We start from the raw sequence: 20,191 nt of genomic DNA on the forward strand, positions 1-20,191 counted from the left end.
ATTTGGAGTATCTAGTAACTATCCTTATATACGTATCTTATTCTAAAAGCATATGTTTTTATACCACATTGATGCACCGATTATATCGACCATCTTCTTCGGCAATAAATTCCACAATCTCGCGTTTTATCGTTGCTTCTCCTTTTAATTGTGCGCTATTTTTAATCATGTAAACATTGATCTTTGTGCTTTATAACTCGACGTCCGCGACGTCAAGCGTGACAAATAAAAGCCCCGGACCTCGCACATATGGCACGAGTTCTCGCAGGCGATATGTAACCAGTCGGTTTGAGTGTGTCAAGCGTACTAGTCGATAATCGCCTTCGGCGAAAATTGATGGCGGAATACCATCGCCTGTGGAATTCTCTGTTTTCGAAATTGCAGTGTCAGAGCGACGGCAAAATATGAGCTGAAGCGACGATGTCATCGCTAGTCTAGTCCCCGTCTCTTTTACTCATGTCAATAATATTGATTTATTTATACCTATAGATATTTTTAATTAAATGGGTAATTATATTGTCCGTTTGAATTATGTATAAGCAGAATTTTAATAAATTTTATTAATTATTTAATAAACTTTTCAATTGTGAATATGACGTACAATTATTTCTCGAGTACATTTTGTCGTAATATATTCATCAATGTGTAATTGCATATCGATTGTATAAAATATTTTGATTGTAATGTATTAATAGTAAAATTCTGTACTGCATTAACGATGTTTGTCAGTATTGTACTTATAAAAAGCATCGTAAAGATAATCATAATAATGAGATATTATTATAATTACTGATATAAAATCACTTAAATCTAATTAACACAATTATCCATATTTTTCATTGATTTAAAACAAACGTCGCTAACACAAAATACGCAATAATTTGTCAGTTAATTCGATTCCCTGGTTTAATCACCCTCACTAATTATCTGATACTTATCTCGCTTTGAAATCTGCATAGTAAATATATCACCTTAAATTAATCACGCATTGATCCTTATCATAAGCATTCGTAAGCGAGAAATTTTTGTCTGCTAAAACTATTTAAATGTCTCTTAATTTTATAATTCTAAAAACAAACATACATTTTTTTGTGTATTCTACTAAAAATATTAATAATTCTAAAATAATTGCTAAATCAAGATTACCGCAAAAATATAATATTTACATATTCAATATGAAATCGAGTAAAATTGTTTTGTCATGAATTTCTAAGAAAGATCCATTTTAGGAACTCGATTCAAATCTAGGTTTTATAAGTAAATGAATATCTAAATCCCTCGTCTCGGGAGAACCGCGTGACGAACACGAGGCGCACGTTTTCTTGTATAAAGTTCGTATAAATCGCGCGTTTCGTCGTGGCGTCGAACGTAAAGGCAAACTATCACAGCAATCGCCACGAGAATGCGCGCCGCTGAAGCGCATCTGACGAACAGGAGAGAAGAATGAAGAGTGAAACGTAAAACTTTAGTTAAATCCGTGTGTATCTACATCTAGCAAGAGCTTTTAGAGAGCTTTCTAGAGAGTTTGAGACCTAATTAAACGACACATTCAAAATGTATCCATGTGTATAGTATCCATACTGGAGTACATGTTGGGCATGCTGTTTCTACTGCCTTGGCCGAAGATAGTCGCGTCGATGCCTTCGTCGTCCAATTCCTCCGAGAAATTTACCAGAACCTGCACATTAAATGGAAAAATTTAATACTATTTAAATAATCCGATAAAATAATTTTTTCATGAAAGAAATGATGGATATATTATTAAAATGATTTTGTCTGTGATATTTCCGTTATATGTTATATATATTAATATTTATATAACAAAATCATTTTTGTAGCAGTGCGTAATTTTGCTTTATCGATCAAAGCTCGCGTTTGTGATTATCGAGACTGCGAGTCGCGAAGTTCTCCGCGAAGATTACGCATGCGAACTTTCGATCGCGGGGTCGTTGTAGTTGCGTGCTTTTCGTAGAAGCACGATCCAGCAGCGGGATGGAGGGTGAGCCAACTCTTCTTGCAATGAAGACCCATAAAAATCTCAAAACTTTTCTGACCGGCCAAGTTTGCCTGGTTATACGTACAAGCCCGTCGCGATGCTGCAAAAAATTCCCACTTTGTTTGCGAGATTGCCGTACCGTCTTTGCATCACGGCAAGAAATGCATTTACATAATGTCCTGACGTCGCAAGCGACTGCTTGGAATGGATTTTTTTCGGAAAATATATACGCCGTGAATCAATTATTCAACGGACCACTTCGGGGTTCAATATTAAAAACTATTGACGCTCGCGTTATTGCATTATAATTATTATAACACGAGAGAGAGAGAAACAAAATGAACACAAATATAATAGAAATGCTGTTGCAATAATATAAAAAAAACAGTAATCATATATCCATAAATATAATTACGTAATTTCTTCTAAGAAGTATACTTCATTAATTTTCTTATTAGTGAAATAGAAAATAATATGCATTATTATATAAGATTTTATAATCTTCTCGTTTAATTTACTAAAGTGTTTTAATCTTCATTTTTAGCAATTTTTGATAAATGACAACTCTTTGACATTGTGACTGTCGACATTTTCTTAATTTAGATTCTAAGTATAGTTGTAAGAGAACATTTGTGCTTACTCCATATGTTTTACGCTTCTAATTTTCGAAAGATGAATGCATGCGCTTGCGAAACCTTTAAAAAGATATGCAAATAGTTTTCCATAGAATTGCAACAATCTAGAACTTCTTAGATTCGACCTGACCCAGTTTACTATATCGTACTGGGAACTTAATTTATATTCCGAACCGTGCTAACTTGAGCTGTTGCTATTGTCGTTACTGTAGAAGCTTACAAAACAACGGGGTTTATAGCAGCCCTTAATGTTCGCACGAACTAAGTTTCAAGAAGTAGGGATGAATACGTGACGCAAGTTTATATTTAACGACGATTTAAATACATCTAGAAGAGGATAGAAGACGGTACTTTCCGCAGCGATGATGGCGCGCGTAAACTTCTTTCTCGTTAACAACAATTAGCAACGGTAATCTCGAAAGCGTTAAATTTAAAAGAACGAGATGCACAAATGCACGGTAAATGACGGATCGATATTTTTAGAATGAATCAATTACACAGAAATTGAGAAATCTCACGGGCTGATAGATCGATCATATTATTTGTCGAAAAGATTTTTTCTGTGATGATAAAAAGGTTCCATAAAACTTCCACTCATTGTTTCAAGTATTGAATTTTTCTTACTCCGCCGCCACATTATATTATAAGTGATCAATAATTTATCGTATTCGATGATGCTTCTCTGGAATTTTTTATGCTTTTAATTCCATTCTCGTGAATATTGATATTTTATTCGTGAGCATTTTTTTTTATCTCCCACACGTTTTTTAATAGATTCCGTAAATTACATAAATTTACGGTGTTTATTTTCAACCGAATTTTTAATCGATGTTTCAATAATGCGCGAGAGAGAGAGAGAGAACAATAGTTTATAATAAGTTTTTAAAAAATAAAAAATATTCTCTCTCTCTCTCTCTCTCTCTCTCTCTCTCTCTCCCTCTCTGCCGCCGTTTTACGTTTCGCGGAAATTAAATCCCACCTTTTTGATCATGGTCGATCGATCACTCAAGCGACGATTTCAATTCCCGCTTTTCCTCAAGCGTCGATGGTTCATTTCGATCTGGAGCCGTTTCTTCGAGTTTTCAGACGCTGCAGAATAGTTGGAAGTGGATTGCGCGCACACTTTTAAGACCGTAAAATCTACATATACCCACATCGGCAATCTTGCTGTCGCACAACTCGCGTGATTTATGATCATTACTCGCAACTAAGCGAGAAATATTCTGTGATTGATGTATTGTTAAAAAATATAAAATAAATAAAAATTGTCTATAATGGAATTGTTATAATATTCCATTTCCATGGCTTTATTTTATTCTACGATTATGACGAAAAATACCTATATTTGCATATCATCTGCTGCAATAAATTTTTAATCCACGTATGTATAAAAAATAAAAATCACTTTTCTCTTATTAATAAACTAACGAAATAGATTAACATGAAATTAATTTTACTACATTTCAGCAAGTAAATTAGGATAAAACAACAATGAATAGTTTTATATAGCGTAAAAACATTTTAAAAAATCTAGCTATAAACTTTAATTCTAATTTAATTCACTGTCTCTAGCCACAGAAGTTCCTTATATAAAAAGTAAATTTAAAAAAAAAAGCAAAGAGATTACATCAAAAGCTTTATGCGCCGTTGTAATGGCCACTTTTTAAGTTAATACCATGTTGCTCGCGCACGAATTCTCTTTGTAGGACGCAACTGAATTTTCCGCAATTTTCAGATTTCACTTCGATGCACTGCAGCTTGCGCCACGAAAATAATTAATAGCGTAATATCGCGGTATTACATACATACACATACATCTTACATTTGAGAGCATGTTAATTAAAGTTAACATTTTAATCGTCTCCTATATAAGAATTTAAAAAGTTTTTTAATTAATTTTAAAATTAAATTTTTTTTCTTTATTAAGCGACTTATGCAAATGCAACGGATAGCCACTTTACGCGCGCTAAACTTCGCAAAGAGTCGCGAAACCTGAAAGTTTGGCGGTAAGAAAAGGGACCGAGCAAAATGTAAATTTCGGCTACCCGGGCACATACATCTTCCACGCAAATACATTCTTCTCGGTGGCATTACGACCAACACGCATCGTATGTAACTCGTCCATTCGTAAGTTGTGACACTCGGGTCACTCGCTTACACGTCAGTCGCGCATGTTTATCGTGTTTTAGAAATTTTTATTCCCGAGCAGAGAAACGCGGGAGTTTTATGCGCGAGAAAAAAAAATATGCACGAGACATCATGCACGTTCATAAGTTTACGAGAATACGTATAGAGTGAAGAGATAGGGTAACTCATAATTTCGTACAAAATGTGGCACCCGAACAAAGATGTGTAAAGAAAAATTTGAGCAAAACGGCAAGACACTTTTTTACACTTATATTAAGCATATATGCTTGTGCGAAGTTATCAACACATGATTCTTTAATTGCATTTAATTTAATTGTATATTAATTGAATGATATCGTTAAATACGATTCGAGAAATGCATCACAAATGACTTCGGCGCTTTGACGTGTGTATTTACGATGCGCTGACTCGCTTATATACTAACAATATGCCGATTTACCAACAATGCTCGCAATCCTCTCACATTGAACCGGCGCGAAAGACAATCGTCGTTGTAATGCTCGATGTGCAAAGGCTTCGAGAATGCAAGCGGAATGCAAGGGAACGCGTATCGTGTGTATGCGATTTACACTCAGGCAATCTCGAGAAGATTCGGGCTTCATTATTCGGACGGTGAACTATTTCCAGGCAGAGAGTGAGCGGTTAATTAACAACAGTTTTCGCGGAGATGGGGAGAGGGGAAAGGGGATCGGCGCTGCGCGTTACAGCTATCCGGAAAGCATTTAGGCGAGCTTAGAGGCAGTCAGCCGGTGGCGAATTTCCCGCCATCCTCCCGCCGTCCTGCCTCTCCTTCGCAGCTTGTAAACCATCGCGAGGCTGTAGGTAAGTGAACTACGAAACGACGGATCCATTAATATCCGTCGGGATCGGTGGGACGAAAACGCGGCTCGTCTTTGGACGACAGGAGGAGGAGGAGGACTGTTGTATATACCGGCGGTGCATCATCTGCTGCAGACAAGCCTTAGAATATTGCGCATCCGCCGAATATTCACCGAAAATTACGTTGCAAAAATAAACATGCTTTAAATATTTTAAATTTGCATATGACGATATAATTTCAATGAGAGATATTATAAGTCGAGGATCAGACTAATGCAATTTGATGTATTATATAATAAACAATTCTCTCCCGGGGGAGCATCTGAAATAATATATCGCAAAGTTTCATGAAAGGCGAGATGGAGTACTTGAAAATCAAAACTGTTGAGAATCCGCGAAACAATGTTGCTTTGTTGAATTGGATTCACTGACCTGATCCAACGAGCTTTGTGTGAGTGTGTAGTCCGTGGCTTTAAGCTCCTCCACCAATAGCTTCACCATGCTGAAACTCATGCTGAGTGTCGTGTCTTGACTCCGTGGTAGCAAAAGTCGGGCAGCCGTTGCCTGCCTAGAAGAGATCATCGCCTGTGGCAGATATTTCAGGATAGCTTTCCTAAGATCCGTAGCGGAGACTGGTTGGCCGAATCTCAGGAAGACAACATATCCTTCGCCGAATCTGAAAGTCAAATGATATTTTCAGATATTTCGAGGCAAATTTTCGATACATGTCAAAACGATATTTAAATTAATTATGACAAAGTAACGACGCGAATTTAAGAATAGAAAATTGTATTGAAATATTGCGGGGATGTTAATAAAAAAAAATCTGCTTTTTTTCCCTTCTTTTTTTAGTATTTTTAAGTTACAATTTATTCGCTTTCTAGCTGCGTTCGATCGCAAGGGACGTGGATCTATATTTCAAAGTCTCGTCCTGGACAAAAGACGCAGAAGATAAGCTTCCGCAGTGTCTTCTATACTGTAACAAAGTGCATTCACTATTCTTTATCATTCAACGTACTCTCCGCGATACATGAGAGCGAATTGCAGGATGGGCTACTAACATGGACAGGACCGAATCGTAAATTCTATCCTCGATGGCGAGAGACATCACAGGAGAGAGAAGATCGACGTGGAAGAAAAGGTAAAAGAAGGTCATTTTCCGAGATACTTCTAGAAACACTTCGGATTGTTAGAAGTTAAATATTTACGGAGCTTGACGTTATTCCGAATAGGCGATGCCATACGCATTTAAAAACTGAGATAGATAGATCTTCTACATGTATGTATAATTGATTTTGATCAGAAATAACTATCCGATAAGACTAATAGCTCCGTCACATCAGTGATAATGCTGACATATTAATTAATTTACGTAGTACCGTGCAATTCTTTTACTAAGGAGATTAGTAAGAGGTCTTAATTTTCTCAATCATAAGAATATTGTCATCAAAGGTCTCAGACTTAATTAAATTCTCCGGCGGTCTAATTAAAATGCGTTACGGCGAGCATAAATTTCTCTTTGAGTGTCGCTCAAATAATATTTGTGGATCTAAGTCAGCGATCTTGTATTGTGAAGTCTAATGGGATCTTAGCCCTTGTCTTCTCCTTCCTCCACGTTTCCGTTCTGTGTCGCTTTTAACTCTCTCATAAAGATGATTATTGAACGATATAAAGGTAAGACTTTTCGATTGAAGAATTTATTAAGCTACAAAACATAAGTACAGAACGTAAGTACAGAACATAAGTACACCCGTAAGTTCTCAAGTCAAACTGCAAAAAAAAGTTGCAAACAAAAAGCGGAGAATCAAGACTGATAAAAGCGCGGACCTATAAGGTTTACGAGTCTGCTGGGAAATATCCGATCGCGAAATTAAATGAGACGCGATATTCTACGAAAATACGAAGTTCGATGTAATCTTACTTGTGTTTCAAATGCTGCGGAGTTCCTATACACCTGAGACCGGCTTTGGCGAGGATTCCTACTCTCGTGCAAAGGTTTTCGCATTCGGCAACACTATGCGAAGTCAGTATAACGCATCCTTGATTTTTCGTCACGTGTTTCACCGCTTTTGCTACGAGATTCTTCGTGGCAGGATCCATTCCGCTAATGTACGCGCGAACAAAAAAATATTATTTTATTAACGCGAAGAATTAAGTATCTGTTTTTGCATAGTTAATGTAATGGTTAATTAAAGGGTAATTATAAAATTATGCGAAAAGTACCTCGTGGGTTCGTCCATGAGAACTATTGCCACAGGTGCCATGACACTTATAGCGGCGCACAGCTTCCTTTTGTTACCGCCGCTGAGACCATCGACCCTTCGGTGAGCATACTTGAGCAGATCGAACCTCTTCAGCATTGTCTCGACAGCCTGAAATAAATGAAATAAATTTCAATTCCAAACTTTTGTGTCTACAGATATACATAAGTTTTAATTAAAAATTTTTTTATTTTCTTTTGCTTGAATATAAAAGAATCTGAAATAATTTTCACGAACATTTTCACCATTAACTCTTAAAAAATTCCAAATCAATAATACAAACACATTTTATTTAACAGGCTTATTTTAAATAATATTTTTTGTATAAATTTAATGATAAAAGAAATTTGTTACTACCTTAGGAACATTATTCAGTCCGCAAACTTCACCGTGAATTGTCAGACACTGATGGGGAGTGAGGAATCCATCCAAAGCATCGCTCTGAGGGCAGTAGCCAACCTCGCCGTTGCACAGAGGTCCAGCGCCAATCTCACTTCCCCTAAGAATAATCTTCCCGGCCGTAGGAATGATTTCCGTTGTCAGCATTTTAAACGTCGTGCTTTTTCCCGCCCCATTCACCCCCAGGAGGCCGAAGCATTTTCCGGCTTGTACGCCAAAACTTAAATTTTGCACCGCGACATTTGTCCCGTATACGCTCCTATATTCCTTCCTCAGCTTCACGGTCTTCAAGGTATCGTCGACCATTCCGACCTCGACTCTCAGTCTCTCCCTGGCAACATCATCGTCCTCTTGCACGACCTCGTAACCGATCTTCTGTTTTCTCAAATCGGGCAAGACGCGACATTCGATCGCCAGATTCAACGCGAACAGAATCGCGCCGATTACAGTCAGGAAAACGTAATGGAGACCGAGAAGATCCCAGCCGAGCGGTGACTTGTAAGTGTCCATGTGAAATCTCTGCAGCAATTCGGAGGTGATATCGTTCTTCGATATCTCGACTAACGCGTCGCCGAGAGTATATTGCGGGAAGATCATCAGGATGTAATGCAGGGTATTTCTCACGTCTTCGGCTGTTTTAGTTTTACCGAGAATGTCGAGTACTAAGATTGTCGCTAGAGAAGCCACACCTATGAAAGTATTTACGCAGAAAAGCACCATGTTGGACAGGCTCGAGTCGTCGAACGCTTTCTCGGCCAGATGCGAAAACGGTATTGCCGCCCATCTAAATAAATCGATAAATTTTATAAGGATCTTTTATCTCTCATTTCGATTTATACAAGAACAAAAAATTAATTGTATAAATACTTACGCGAATAAAAATAATAAAAGGCAGACACCGGGAAGATTATCTTTTGCAACATAAGCCGATAAACCGAAAATTTCGAAAACAGCTACCGCCAAGCAAATAGCACAGCCAAATACCTAAAAGAAAATATTATTAAAAAAGCATTTGAAACCGTATTACGTACAAATTAATTCAGGATATTGAAAAGATTTTTTTGCACATTTTGTTTAATAACTTACTATGAAATCCCAAATTAAAACTGTCGTCCAATATGTAATAGGATGAACTCCAGCTAAATAGAGTATTCTCTTCTCCTCGGATAATCGTTCTCTCACTAACTCCTTCGCACCCTGAGCTCCAACTAAACTGAACGCTATCAAAAGTACTAGCGCCACACCGACATCCGCCACATGTTGCAACCTAACAGAAATAAAATATCATAATATAAAATTTTTGACGTTTCTGAAAAGACTTTTAATTCAATTATTATAAAAATTTGAAAGAGAGAAAATATAATTATATATCTAGATATCTTTTTTATATATAAAATGCGTTATTGTTTATGTATTATACTCTTAATAATAATTAAGAAGAACAAACGAAAGTAATATTATTAATGATATAAGAATACAAGCAAGACTCTAGCGACTGAAGCTGCAATGAAACGTTGAGACCGACCTGCTGTTGACATGAATACTAAATGACGCGGTACGTTAATTAAAAGTAAACGAAACATTTACTACGCCGATACGAGCTGACTCTCTCACCGACTCTTTCAGTTCAAAAGCTTCACGCAAATATCGTCGCTTACCCGTTTAAACGAATCTGCTTGTATCTCTCTTTCCCGCTTTTTCTCTCTATTTATGTAAAATTCTATAATTGATTAATTTCCACACACGTATGTAACAATCGCGATGAGAAAATGGTGCCATGAATAACATTTTTGTTAGAGATTTTCCCGTAAAATTACAGATTTATCACGGTATTAAAGTTAACGCTCACAAAGTAGTTCGATTCAGCTGATCGCTCGATAGCTTCAAGGGATGATTGAGTGTAGTTAAATGTCCTTGCACCCCGGATGCTCGCAGGATTGCCTCATTGAGAGCGTTCAGGTACGACGGCAACGAGTGGTGGCCCTTGTTATTGTACCAAACGACAAAAAGAGGATCTTCTTTGTCGTGTGATAGAGACCAACCGCCGTATCTACAAGCAAGTTATTTCTGAGAAAATTTCAGCGAAATTTTATAATTTATCTAATTCTTTCATCGCAAAAAATTTACCGTTTTTCTATATATTCTTGATGCGTCGAAACGATCCAGTCCAAAGTAGGTCTACCAGGTAAAGTCTGAAGAAGACCTTCGACGGCTTTAGAAACACCCCGACAGGATTGTTGACCATCCAAACATTCGCAGGTTCCGGTATCCTGCAAATAATCCGAAAAATAAATTTTAATTAAAACTAAAATTTCTTTAAATTTCGCAAGAAAATATTTATTCGTTACGTTGGGTAAAGTTTGCCATGCGCCCGCGTAGTCATCCCCGAAACGATCGTGCAGCTGCATTGATACATGTTGTAGGAACGGATCGTTACTGTCATCAATACTGCAATAAAAAATATCAAAAAATAATAAAAAATATTAGGGAAAATGAATATTTACTTCAATAATTTATAAACAGATTTAAAATTTTATTTTATATAGAAAGAAAGCCAGTTGATATAATTTTTATATATGACATTTAAATTAATTAGAGAGATGACATTAATCAGAGAGAGCTTTATCATACTCTGTCTTTATCCTTCTTTTTTGTTAAAATTTTGATTTTCGCCTACTTGTAAAAGTAAGTCGGATGAGCGTCATAAAGTTTGGGAGTCAGAACCAGAGCTGATTCGTCCTCAGATGGTGGCCGTATTAGAGAAAATCCCATAGCGACTGCGACGAACATAGTCGGTAAAATGAGCGCTGCCAACGGTGCTCTCCAGTCTCTCGCGAAATGCCATAGTCTCTTCTTTATCATGGCCTTCATTTGTCGGATCGGCGAGGGCTTCATTATTATCTCCGTAGAACTTAAATCGATTTCATCATTCGACATGGGAATTTCTGCGCACAAAGCATAAACCTCTATTTTTTCTATAAATTTAAACGTCGAGCGAAAGCTGACTAAATGTATCTGTTTACAACACAGTAAATTTGTTTGTTGTAATTTTGATCCGCTTAATCAAATATCAAACAAAGTAAAGTGACATAGTAACGACATAGTAATTAATGATTTTATTATCATGCCATTTACTTTTTATGTGTATCTTCTCGTGTTTGTTAACTGTTGTAACTTTGAAATTACAATAAAAATCCGTTTCTAAACTTTTGCGTTTTCACACAAGAGAGTAGAGATTTATTATTTATTTTATTTTTTACATTCATTTCTAATCTTTCTATATAAATTCTCAAAAAATAATCTCGACGGTAAAGAATTAATTTTTATTTTATTTTTTATAATTGCAAATATTTTATCTATGGCATGCAAATACTGTGTGGAATGTTTCTCACCAATGTGTTCTATTACGGCAACGCTATCTTCATTCGCTTTGATAATGCTCGATTTGTTGTCTGCACGCGCGCAAAGATCCAAGAAGACTCTTTCCAAAGTGTCGCACTCCAATGAGAAGTGCGAGAATCCCAAGAGCTTACGATTGTCTTCCAGCAATTTCGCCGCTTGCGCGATGCTGAAACACCGGCAGGTTTTACTCAAACGCAAACGCAGGTGTTTAACCGATTTCGTTTCGAGCGACTATGATTATAACAATTCTCCCAAGGTAAATCATAAGACTTGAAACGTCAAATATTTGTAAAGCCGGAATGAATTACAAGCAGCCCGTAGCGTTACCATACATCACCGTAAAATGAGTAGATTTTATCTAGGACTTTCTTCTCATCCCTTGTAATGTATTATACGCGAATTCGTAGAATACGCGAATCATATGTAAAAGCGAATTAAAAACCAACAAAATATAATTCAAGATTTGATTCTAAGATTAATTAATTTTCAGACAATATTTATATATTAATATCAATTAATACTACAGATATTTACTCGTTATTTATGCCATTCTTTCCCTGAAAAGGTAACGTAACGATGACCTCCGATTCTGAGATTTCATTTATCGTGGCGTTTGGTATAACTTCCTCGATGATTGTGTGAAGAGCCTTCAAGTTCTTTTTGTCGATCGTCTCTCCTATCCCGCCTATTCCCGCTTCTCCGTTGGCGTAATGATCGGTCGGAAAGGATACGTTTAATCTGTATCCTCTGCCGTACGTCATTTTCAAGGACAGTGGCGAACCGGTGCACAAGATCTTCCCTTTGTGCATCACCACGACAGTGTCGCTTAGCATGTCGGCCTCGTCCAGATGATGTGTCGAGAGGAGCACGGTCCTACCGATTCTGTGTTGGTCGATCAATCGCCAGATCCGTCGTCTAGCCGCGGGATCCACACCGGCCCCAGGCTCGTCCAGAATCACTAATCGTGGCGAACCAAGGAAGGCCAGAGCTACGCAGAGCCGACGTCGTGTGCCACCTGATAAACGTGACACGGGCTCGTGTTCTTGCCGCCCGAGCTCCAACGAAGCTAGCATTCTGTAATATATAAAACGAAGGAACTTGTATTTTGACTCTTTTAAAATTATTGCTTTCCAGGAATTAAAAAAAAGAAAAAAATTAATGAATATTTCTTTCTAAATGATGCAAAAAAAAATTGGAAATGTTTATAATTATATTGTTTAGTATCTTACTCGTTAACGTTTTTCTCCATTTCAATGTTATTACTGCCAGATTTTTTAAGTTTCCAGTAAAAAATCATATGCTCTCTCGGCGTCAGAGTTCCAATGAGCACATTATCTTGAGGACACACTCCTATATCAGGCTTGCAATCCTCCTCACCATTCAAACGAATCTCGCCACTGGTCGGAGGCACCATACCTGTTAGCATTTTGCTGTAAATGAAAAAAAGTAATTGGCGAAAATGTCTTGCTGTAATATTGAATTGTCCAATTAGCCGCGGGAAATTAACGCGCAGCTTAGAAATAGTTAACGTACATAATAGTCGTCTTTCCTGCGCCATTTCTGCCAAGTAGACTTGTCACTTCACCCTCGCAGAGATTTAAAGTAAAGTCCTCCACGGCCACAACATTGCCTTGCTCGGTGTGATAAACTTTTCTGACACACTCGAATTTTACACCGATTTGTTTCTCTGAGACGGTCAAGCTGCTGATATCGCTCTCGTCATCTACATTCGGCAACAAGCGATAATTCGTTTTTACATCGAATTTTACGATAATAATGCTTGCACCATTGAAAGCAATCTCTTACCAATTTCACTATATTTTCAGAAAAGCAAGTTTTTAAAAATATTTCTATAAAAAAGCAAACTATATACAACCAACAAATATAAATTAATATCTTTTTGTATTGTATTTGCCAGTTTCTCCACTTAGAAATATATCTTTCTGTCTCTGGCATTAAACATAATTCCGATACCTTGAATCGCATCAGTCTCGGAGAACAAACATGATGTTTCATATAACTTGAACTATTTTCCATGCGAAGTATGCATGCGACATGCATTGTAGGTATTGTGCAAACTTACAAGTTCAATAGATATAATTAGAATAAAATGTATGAACGCTCACCTGACTTTAAAATACTCTTGCCAATTATAAAAGTAAATATAATTAAAGAGAAGATCAGAAAATATGCAGCATTCACATAAAGCTTATTCACATAACAAAGCTCATTCACATAAAAAGCTCACTATTCTAAAATGCAACAAAATACGAAAAAGCAAGATGTCAAAATGCATATTTGTAGCAATAAAAAAGAGGGCAAAACGATTGCATTTACTACACAAAAAATCAATTCTGTAAATATTACAAGACAATATTGCCGATCAAATTATATTTCTTGGAGATAAGTCTTCTTCGCGACGATAGATAATCAAATAACGGCGGGTCTTCGAGAATACGAAAGACGATAAAATTTTCATAAGATCGTCAAAGTTTTAAATGATTATATACACCCCCGCCCCGTAGCCATGAAAATTTTTCAATGATAATTTCCCACGCGACCGTGCTCCATGGGAACAAAGTTTAACCCAGTTTACGTCGTGTGTCTATCATAAACATCTCCTTTTACCCTCGTACCAGCCGATATGCGAGCTCGTCAGCGACATGCGAACGCGAAAAGCAAGACGAAAACAAACTTTCATGACGTGCATGTGCGCGCGTAGGAGAGTGCGATACCTTGGTAAGCGGCTGAAGGATGGAGAACGTCGTTAGTGAAATAGAGGTTGTTGACGAAGGTGAGGTAGCTCGGCCTGCCATAAAGAGACCGTGTGCCGGACCACCATAAGCTACGGCACCTCAAACCGTGAAAGCCCTTGCCTGGAAAATTATCGGTAATGCTCGTCTCCATTTCGCAAATAACTTACCAAATATCCTCATCGACTTCTCTTAAACGACGCACTCTCGTTGAATTCGCCCTCTGGACTTTTTCTCGCAGGTGCATCTCGTATTTTTACGGGGACGTGAGAAGTTTACGTGTGCAAAGTTTATGAGAATGTGATAATATTGCATACCAGGATGATACACATTGTATCATTATTTGTCTGTGCGGCAGCCATGCGGAGAAAATTATAATTAGGATGCATTAAAATTAAATATTTTTTATCCATAATACTATCAAATTTTATTTTAAATGAAAAATAACTATGTTACTTATATCTGTAAAATGTTTTTCCTCTGAATAAATATAAATAAATTATAAATTAATACACTAGAAAAATACTTTATAAAATAATTTTTTAAATTTTTATTATAAATAAAAAGCTGTTAAATAATTATTTGCGTAATTTTAAAAGTAAATAGTTTTAATTATTCCAGAAAACACATGTCACTGCAATTTATTTGAAAAAATCTCGCCGCATGGCTCTGATAATTTTAGTAATTGTTATCAACGATAGAAATTTGTGATAAAAATGGGACATTAAGACAGAAAACTATACGTACCACCTACACCGATAAGATTAAAAATCCGACAAAAAATTCTTTCGTTAAAATCAATCATTTTACACTAAGATGATATTCACGAGTATCAATCGCACTCGGTCTTATATGAAATATTTAAAGAAGAAAATGTCAGTATTAGTCAATCTCTACTAGTCACGCTTTTTTTACACCTTCACCAAAAATGTCAAAAGTTTATGTCCCAAAGTGTATACGAACTGCTTCGGATATATACCTGAATTACTATATCTAGCAATGAGATAGCCAGTCATGGCGTATAGACAACCATCAAACGCGATCATTAGCAACACTAATCCCAAAGACATCGGATCACCAGGACTCGATTCTTCCCACATGTGTGCCCAAGTAAGACCGACGCCTTGAACTTCCTTTCGTACAGCGTACAAACATCCGTAGCAGAAACTAGTGGACATGCTCAAACACTGAAAAATAAATCGTTTCGTAACATTCAACAATAGAATAAATTATTTATTAAGAGTGTATAATTTTATATTAGCGCACATCGCTGTTTTAATTAAAATATGTTTTTCTTTTCTAAAATATATTTTTACATTTACATCTGTTTATTTTTACTTTATAAAACCGAATAAGCTATCTAACTACGAATTACTCACGATTAAGAGTTTATATCCAAGTCCAAATACAGCTTCCATGGCGATAACGATGACATACGGCATATAAGTTAATAGGAACATGACAACCGTGGTAACTGCGGCAAGACTAGCAGAACTGAACATTGTCGAGATCATGTAGCTAAAATGCATTAAAAATTTATAATGGAGTAGGAAACGTAATCGCATGTGCAAATACATGCAATTATTTCACAACAGAAAGAAAAATTTAAAGTGGATATTTACCAAAAGGTAACAATCGAAAAGATGTAATCAAAAAGTAAAATAAGTATTAAGAGAGGATCCGATCGTGGAAGGATTTTTCCAGCGAGTAAAATTAGAGCAATGGAGATCATTACGATCGACAGCTCTACGAAAGACGTTATGAACCAAGCCAGAGTATTTCGCCACGGCTTCAATCCCATTACACTCATTACCTGAAAAATTAATCACGACAGATAATCATAGAGTGTAGCGTTTCCTGATAAAAAATTAAACGTTACATATATTAGTAATCGTACCATGGAATTTTGCGATTCTCTTTCCCAAACAATATATCTGACGGCCGATCCGACACACATCATTAATGCGAAGAAAAAGCATACCTGCATACCTTGAGACTCATAAAGCGTTGTTTGAAATCTGAAAAATTTTTTTTTTTTTTTGAAAGCAAATATAAATAATTTAAAAAATTATTAATTAAGATCAATGGAATTTTAATTTTTAGAAAATTTATTTGCTTGGCATTTATTTCTTATCACAAGTTATGGAATTATTTCTTCGATTACTCACGGTACGTATTTCCAACACGGATATGGCATTTGTTGCGTGAGTGTCTTCCAATTGAGATCCCTTTGAGCCTTCACCTTCACGATCGCACGATCGATGGAGTCCTGGAGTTGAATAAAACCGCGAAGATACCTGAGATGTTCGAGAAAGCTGCTCTCAGGTCCAGGAATCCAAAATTGATTCTTTAATCGTTTAGTGGATGGCACGTAGTCTACATCCATGCGAATTTTATAAGTGATATTGTCCGGTAATTCGTAATTTAGAGATTTCTTTGCACGATGTGAGGTAGTTTCCAGAAAGATCACTCCGGCGAGAAACTCGTTTGTGTCGGTCAAGCGACTGGCTGCTGCTTCCAGTTCCTCTTCCGAAGAAAATCCTATCGTTCTGTTTACCAGCACGCATCCCATCATATCGTTCAACGAGCCAATCATCGAAATTAATTTTTTTGATTTTTTCAGCCGCCACGAAATCTCGCTGAGATCGAGCTCAGAAAAATCACCTAAGATAAGATAAAGGAACCGTAGGCTTCTTTTAAATTAATTTTTAAAATAAAGCAAAAATAAAATTCGAAATTTGAAATATGAACAATACCTTCAAAATTACCACCACCCATCGATTTGACAGCAACTTTCATGACATCAGAGGACATTATACTTTGTAAGTCTTTCAAAGTATCGCCCATCTCTGAGAGACTAGCCAGAGACTTGAGAGTCTTCTCTAAACTATTCATCAGTACGCTAAAGTGTTCCATCTGCACGAAAGTTTCGTTCGCCAACGTCATAACTTCGGAGATTGCGATAGTATCGGGCGCATAAAGAATCTGACCGCGTAACAGAGGCTTAACGTATGACCAGACAATCTTTCCGCCAGGCATACCGAGCACGGTTTTATATGTCTCTCTGCAGAAATCATCTACAATTAAAAGAATTATTTATTTAAATAGTGATTTTTATTTTTATTTAATCTGTTTAAAATTTTTTACTTTATTGTCTTACTTGGCAGAGAATCGAGTTCTTTTTTATCGTATGCCTTATTGGTGTCTTCTAAATTAGAGATAATTTTATAAATCTGTCTATTGTCTTGTATCATTATTTTGCCACAGAGCATTTCGCTAGCATCCTTCAGGAATTGCGAATCTGGAAAATATACAGGTATAAAACTTAATCAAAGAAATGGAAAATCAGTTCACGAAGTTTATTCGATTTAAATATTACGATGCTTAAATATGCTACGTTATTGACGTACTAGATAGCGTGTCTTCCGTCTCTTCCGTATTACTTTCTTCTGTATCATTTCCGAAGGAAAAACTTGCCGATAACTTGTCTTTGAAAAATGGAAATAGTTCCGCAGCAACGCCGAGATTATCCAATATAACTTTCCCTTCAGTTTCGGTTAGATTAGCATTAGCCAATATATTTTTTACATTAGCGCTCATTAACTGAAATAAAGAAAAATATTCTTTTTTTATATTTTTGTAATATTTAAGATTATATAAAACGATAGACAATAATTACGTTTTTGAAAATATAATCGAAATTTAAATTCTTCATCAACGTGATAGCAATATTTTGCGTTTGCGAGTCCTCCAATTGGCAAAGCGCGGAGCTAACTTCATCGGCAGTTACGAGATTATTATTGAAGTGCAACATATCGCCAAGTTTCTCGGGTGAACAAACGGTATCTTTCAGACTAATGACGCCGCGTTCTTTCATGAAGATCGAGATCATGTCTATCTTGGCCTGACTTAAGGTGAGTGCGATTTCGTTAGTTATGCCGATTCTATCGATCAAAAATGTTCTCACAAAGTCCCAATTGTCGAACATTTCTTTGACGATATCTGTAAAATGTAAATTACTAGAAATAAAAAAATTACAACACGATCTAACACACGGAATTTGAATATGATTTATTACATTTCATATCGAGCAGTCCTAAATTTTTGAAAATTTCCATTGACTCCAATGCCGTGATCATGCTATGTAGATCGTCGGTTATTTCCTGATCGTTTATAAATGGCGTTACGTCCTCGAGGAGTTCTTTCATTCTAAAAAAGAATATACACATATTAACGATAAATTACGATAAATTATTAAAATGTATCGCAGTAATATAGATCTGAATTTTGTAAGAAATATTAATCCGTTAATCATTAAGGAATATAACTTTATTATCGATTTATATATTTTATCCTCTATTATCATATATAAGATGGTATAATCGAAATATATATACCCATCAAATAGTTTGTCGACCGTTTTATCGTTCAATATATTGACTATGCCATCGGCGAGATCGGGGATCCCGAGTATGTTGGAGACGTCTTCGAAATCTATTTTACTAGCAACGTCCAGCAAATTCCCGCTTTCTCCGAGGATCGAGGATAGATGACCCAAGATCTCCTTGAGCCAGATGAGATCCCAGGCGGCCTGGGAGCGCCAGAAGGCCTGCTGCCGATTTATGAAGTCTACGTCCAGACTGCGAGCCAACTGATTTGAAATATCGGATATCGACGGATAGTTGGACGCCCTCGGATCGTATCGGAAAACCTTGCCAGCTCTTTTTGAACTCAGAAAATTGTATAAAATCGTTGCATTCTGGCAGTCGATTTTTGTCCGACACAAGGTCGTGTTCAGATCGCTCAGTATCGCGTTCACGTTGATAGTGGCGTTCGGTAACGCAGCGTCGATATCAGCGAGATCAGACTTCTTCACGACATCGCGTAACGGTTGCCAGATTGGTACGTATTTCTCGGCTAGTCTGGTCAAATGGTTGATATTCTCGTGGATGGTCGCCGAGTCCAAAATGTAAACGTTCTTTTGCAACATGTCCAGTACGCTCAAAAGAAGCGAGATGTATCTTGAATGTAATGACGAATTATTTTATCGCCGATCAAATTTATCTATTTTTTGCATAATGCGCAACGAGAAATAAAAGATACTTACAATCCTGGTCGAGAATACGTAGGACCGCCGACGAACTTGTAAAAGCACTCGGTTACTCTGTCATGGTATGTCTCATTTTGGAATTCGATTATGATATCGGCGACGTAATGTAAAGTAGTTTCAAACGTAGTTAAAAACTCATCTAGCGTCTTTTTCTTATTCAAAAATTTGTAATCCTTGATCTAATAATTTTTTTAAATTAATGATTTTATAATTAATAATAGTATACCAATACTCTCTTTTGTACAACTTGCAGTTATTATTTCTTACCATGTTACCCGTTTTATTCCAATTGAAATCATTGATTAAAATGTTGTGAACCTCCGATATATTTAGTCGATTCATTTGACAGAATAGTTTTGAATAGAGAGCGTGGTACGCCAACTGAGAATTTAAAATCTCTATTGGAAGCGTGAAGCACCACGTACAATTTCTATAAAATCAATAAAATTAGCATATAGATTACTTTTGTTTTATTATTAATAGATTGATCTTGATATTTCTTAACGACGTGTTTGCTTACTTAGCATCAATTTGAGTTTCTAGAAAATTTTTCAATATCTTTATTGACTTTTTCACCATCGAATCTGCGAGAACCCTCGTATCCTATTGACAATTTTAATTATATTAATTAATTAAAGCGCATATCTTTTTTTTTAATATTTATAAAT

At 36.4% G+C, this 20,191-nt stretch overlaps 1 protein-coding gene across 3 annotated transcripts in view; it reads right to left on the reverse strand.

The window, feature by feature from the left end:
* Nucleotides 1–529: 529 nt before the first annotated feature.
* LOC115237699 overlaps nt 530–20,191 on the reverse strand; it is a 34,630-nt gene continuing 14,968 nt past the window's right edge. For 2 of the 3 annotated variants that reach the window (XM_029810918.1, XM_029810919.1), the window contains exons 22-51: nt 20,044–20,126; nt 19,791–19,953; nt 19,521–19,702; nt 18,811–19,434; nt 18,492–18,622; nt 18,093–18,415; nt 17,824–18,016; nt 17,574–17,714; nt 17,170–17,490; nt 16,582–17,077; nt 16,311–16,431; nt 16,036–16,226; nt 15,793–15,931; nt 15,393–15,600; nt 14,396–14,536; nt 13,194–13,383; nt 12,890–13,090; nt 12,195–12,734; nt 11,651–11,826; nt 10,936–11,203; nt 10,607–10,706; nt 10,386–10,528; nt 10,108–10,308; nt 9,345–9,525; nt 9,130–9,242; nt 8,217–9,042; nt 7,822–7,970; nt 7,520–7,702; nt 6,031–6,274; nt 530–1,678 (exon numbers count right to left, since the gene is read on the reverse strand). In XM_029810918.1, coding sequence (XP_029666778.1) covers nt 1,550–1,678; nt 6,031–6,274; nt 7,520–7,702; nt 7,822–7,970; nt 8,217–9,042; nt 9,130–9,242; nt 9,345–9,525; nt 10,108–10,308; nt 10,386–10,528; nt 10,607–10,706; nt 10,936–11,203; nt 11,651–11,826; nt 12,195–12,734; nt 12,890–13,090; nt 13,194–13,383; nt 14,396–14,536; nt 15,393–15,600; nt 15,793–15,931; nt 16,036–16,226; nt 16,311–16,431; nt 16,582–17,077; nt 17,170–17,490; nt 17,574–17,714; nt 17,824–18,016; nt 18,093–18,415; nt 18,492–18,622; nt 18,811–19,434; nt 19,521–19,702; nt 19,791–19,953; nt 20,044–20,126 — 7,101 coding nt within the window. In that variant the 3' untranslated portion in view covers nt 530–1,549. The remainder of the gene's footprint in view (nt 1,679–6,030; nt 6,275–7,519; nt 7,703–7,821; nt 7,971–8,216; nt 9,043–9,129; nt 9,243–9,344; nt 9,526–10,107; nt 10,309–10,385; nt 10,529–10,606; nt 10,707–10,935; nt 11,204–11,650; nt 11,827–12,194; nt 12,735–12,889; nt 13,091–13,193; nt 13,384–14,395; nt 14,537–15,392; nt 15,601–15,792; nt 15,932–16,035; nt 16,227–16,310; nt 16,432–16,581; nt 17,078–17,169; nt 17,491–17,573; nt 17,715–17,823; nt 18,017–18,092; nt 18,416–18,491; nt 18,623–18,810; nt 19,435–19,520; nt 19,703–19,790; nt 19,954–20,043; nt 20,127–20,191) is intronic. The other variant, XM_029810920.1, reaches the window with a different exon arrangement.

The sequence above is a fragment of the Formica exsecta genome, unplaced genomic scaffold, assembly GCF_003651465.1.
Source record: "Formica exsecta isolate Colony F162 unplaced genomic scaffold, ASM365146v1 scaffold3056, whole genome shotgun sequence".
NCBI lineage: Eukaryota > Metazoa > Arthropoda > Insecta > Hymenoptera > Formicidae > Formica > Formica exsecta.